This window comes from Orycteropus afer, unplaced genomic scaffold (assembly GCF_000298275.1).
Source record: "Orycteropus afer afer isolate SDZICR_OR568_19922 unplaced genomic scaffold, OryAfe1.0 scaffold00302, whole genome shotgun sequence".
In the NCBI taxonomy this organism is placed as follows: domain Eukaryota; kingdom Metazoa; phylum Chordata; class Mammalia; order Tubulidentata; family Orycteropodidae; genus Orycteropus; species Orycteropus afer.
The window spans coordinates 3,268,408-3,272,311 of record NW_006921889.1 but is presented as its reverse complement, the minus strand read 5'-3'; the positions used below and the strand labels follow the sequence as shown (position 1 = coordinate 3,272,311).

Below are 3,904 nucleotides of genomic sequence, written 5' to 3'. Positions count from 1 at the left end.
TGCACATATTTTTTTGTTGCTGACACTATGTTTGATTTATGTTTGTCTGATGATTAATAGGTACCTACCAGTTTAAAACCCCTGAATCTTCTCCACCGGGAACGCCAATTGGCAGGATCAAAGCCAGTGACGCTGATGTGGGAGAGAACGCTGAAATTGAATACAGCATCACAGAAGGAGAGGGGCTGGACATGTTTGATGTCATCACTGACCAGGACACTCAGGAAGGGATCATAACTGTTAAAAAGGTGATGCTTTTTCTTAAATATCATACAAATAAGTGCATTTTGCTTTCTCTGGTTCCAAAGTTACTGAGGGCAATTACAACTCACCCCAACACTGTTTTTTATTTTTATTTTTCTAGTTATTAAGGAAAACACTGATTCACATTAACTGAGATCTCTTTAGTTGGCTTATAGAGGTCTAAAATAATTTTAAGCATTCACTATTTCCATATTTATAGTATTTTTTATTAAGAACTTCCTTAGAAATATAAACAAATTATATGCATAAATATAGACCAAGTAAATCATATAAATGAGCAATCAACAAACAATGCCAGACATTTTTCTAGGTGCTGAGTATGCAATGATGCATGCAACATGGTGGGCTTTGCTCTTATGGAACTTCCAATCTAGAGAGGGGAAGAGACAAGGAATGAAATGAGCAAACAAATAAACGTATAACTATAAATTGTAATATGAAAATTGTACTCTTAATTAGGGAGCTCTGGTAGAATAGTGCCTAAGGCACTTGACTGCTAACCAGAAGGCTGGCGGTTCAAACCCACCAGCCACTCCTTAAATACTGCCTCAAAAACCCAAGGAGGGGTGGCTATGAGTCAGGTCCAACTCGACGGCACATAACAACAAAAACAATAACAACAAATTGTGATACATGAGTTGGAAAACAGTAACACAGGCCTTAATAATTGAGGTGATCTGAAATAGAGAATATATAAAGATGGCATTTATTAATGTTCACAAAAATACTCACTACCTCTTTAGCTACTTTTCATATTGCAACAATGATAAATTTCTTATGTTCTGAATTCCTACTTTTCCCCTGTTTACTTACTTACTGTTTATCACCCTAAATTGTCTGAGGACCATAAAACAGTATATAAAAGTGTGACAAAAAATAAGACACAATAAATATTGTGCTAGGAACTACAATAGTATTTATTTTGGTTATGTTTTTAAATGACTTCACTTTTTTTCATTTATTGTGTAATATTTTTCTCTCTCTTATAGCACACTAGCATGTTTGCTGGTAAATATAATCATATCTGGATATAAATAACAGCATTCTTTTCTTAAGTTTTGGATTACATGTCTTAATATCTGGAACACAATAAAACATGTTTAAATGACACTCAGACCAACGTTTTATACTATAATATAATTAGGAAGCCCATTAGTGTGCATTAACCTTTTTTAATTTTCTTGGTGCCTTATCAGATTCAAACTGAAATATTGCCTTCCAGACTAAATCACATCCACTAACATCTTGATTAACTGGGTTCCTAGCGAGCCTTGTCATATTATCATCTAAAACTAGAAGTCAGCAATAAGCATTTGTATTCACTGTGTCTCCAGAAGCAGAGACACTTTTCCTAAAGACCTTTAACAACATTGATCATTACTTTCCTTAGCAAATAATTATCCCAATGCCCTTATCAAAATATCATTTGGGGTGTTGTATCATCTCATGCAAATAATAATAATAATAATAATAATCTATTAAAGGAATAGGGAATCCTGATGTAAACCTGTGGTTCTCAATTCTGGCTGCACATAAAATCACTGGAGAGATGATTAAAAATGCAGATACCCCATTGTTTAGGAAGCACTGAGTATGTGTTAATGATGATGGGGAATTTGGCAACAGATACAGGTGATGGTTGCCCAGTAATCAATGTTACTGAATTGCACATGTAAAAAATGTTGAATTGTCAATTGTTGAATCACGTATATTTTTATCACAATAAATGATAATAATACTGACTCCCATCCCCACTCCATGTATTCTGGTTTAATGGTCCAGGTGAAGATTAGACATTGGCAAATTTTAAAACCTTCCTCAGGTGGTTCTAATTAAAGCCAGATGTGAAAACATCTGACATAGAGTAATCTACTACATGTTTGCCACTTTGCCTCTGGCATGGTCACCTCTAGCCCAACATAAAGATTTGGAAGACAAACAAAACGAGGATCTGTAACAGGTTCCTGCTTCCAGATTCCCTTTCCTGCCCAACACGATGCCCTGCTCTCATCACTCACGTCCAAGTCAACATGAATGAACCCCAAGTTTCATCAGGATTGTGTGGCACCAAACTCCTTTGCAGACTTTATAATCGTTTCCCACCATATCATCTATCCAGAGCTCTGGTGGCATAGTGCCTAAGGCAGTTGGCTGCTAACCAGAAGGCTGGCAGTTCAAACTCACCAAGCACTCCTCAGAAGGACGATTGGGCAATCTATTTCCCTAGTGATGCCACCTCAGAAACCTATGGAGGGGTGGCTATGGAGTCTATGCAGAGGAAAAAAATAATTACACTTACCTTTCATGCCTTTGCCCAATATCATATTAATGAGTCATGAGTGCTATGATTACATTCATTTCTCAGTGATTTTCATGAAATAATGGTTCATGTCTTGGTCTTCTGTGCCTGAGCTGCTTGAAATTTGTCCCTTTCTCCCCAAGCTTCTGGACTTTGAAAAGAAGAAAGTGTACAACCTCAAAGTAGAAGCCTCCAACCCTCATGTTGAGCCTCGTTTTCTCTACCTGGGCCCATTCAAAGATTCAGCCACAGTTAGAATTACCGTTGAGGATGTAGACGAGCCTCCTATCTTCAGCAAACTGGCCTACATCCTACAGATAAGAGAAGATGCTCAGATAAATACGACACTAGGCTCGGTCATAGCCCAAGATCCCGACGCTGCCAGGAATCCCGTCAGGTAAGCACATTTCCACAGCATCTCTCTGTTAAAAGTTTCAGGTCACCAACTTGGAAAGGATGAGTCCCTTTTTTTTTTTTTCCTAATTAGACAGTTGTGTTTTCCTGAAAAACTACTCTAACCAATGTCTTTACTCTCCTTGGTCACTACATATTTTTTAGCAGTAGCATAAACCTAAAAAAAAAAAAAACATAGATGAGCTATAAAACACGTACTGATTACATGGAAGTAGTATAAGGTAAAGCAGTTGAATTGCCTGGAATGTGTCCTAAGGTCTTAGATTTGCCAAAGACCAAATACTGGAGGAAATACTGTGGTTTTCAACAAACAAGGCACAAGGCTTGAGAGTCTGTTTTTTGTTTTTTCAATATGGAAGAGCCTATCATGTAATACTGAAGGCAGAATTATGCTCCATTTGGAGATATATATATTTTTTTCTTTTGCAGACCTGAATGAAAACAAGAACCATTCATAATATATGTCTATGAAATCCTGGGGAAATTAATAGAGCTGAATCACAATTTATTCTATGTAAGCAAGCACTATTTTCCCTGTACTTCCCCTGCACCTTCATTGTAAATCATGCTCCAATAAAGATTCATTACTCTTTGGGGCCACTGATGCTTCAGAATTCTAGAATCTTACCCTGAGAGCACCAGAGTCAACCAATCTCCAGCCTTCAGCCAGCAGCTTAGTTGGCTAAATGAGAAAATTGCTAAGCCAGAATATTGTGTAAATGATTCCCCATAAATAATGTAAGCAACTTAAAAATCTAGAGGCACTCTTCTCCGGCAGTCCACACATATATTCTGGGCTTCTCTGTTGTATCCTTAGCATCGGGCATGTCTAAGCACTAAGGATACAGCAGAGAACAGTACAGATTTCTGAACTCCCAGAACTTACAATCTAATAGGGGCATGTTGATAATAAATAAATAAATAAAT

The 3,904-nt window shown here is 37.1% G+C and overlaps 1 protein-coding gene across 1 annotated transcript in view; it reads left to right on the top strand.

The window, feature by feature from the left end:
* The window catches only part of LOC103206170 (cadherin-6), a 70,347-nt gene that overhangs the window by 48,934 nt on the left and 17,509 nt on the right, over window positions 1–3,904 (top strand). The window contains exons 4-5 of the mRNA XM_042782400.1: window positions 61–248; window positions 2,707–2,960. Coding sequence (XP_042638334.1) covers window positions 61–248; window positions 2,707–2,960 — 442 coding nt within the window. The remainder of the gene's footprint in view (window positions 1–60; window positions 249–2,706; window positions 2,961–3,904) is intronic.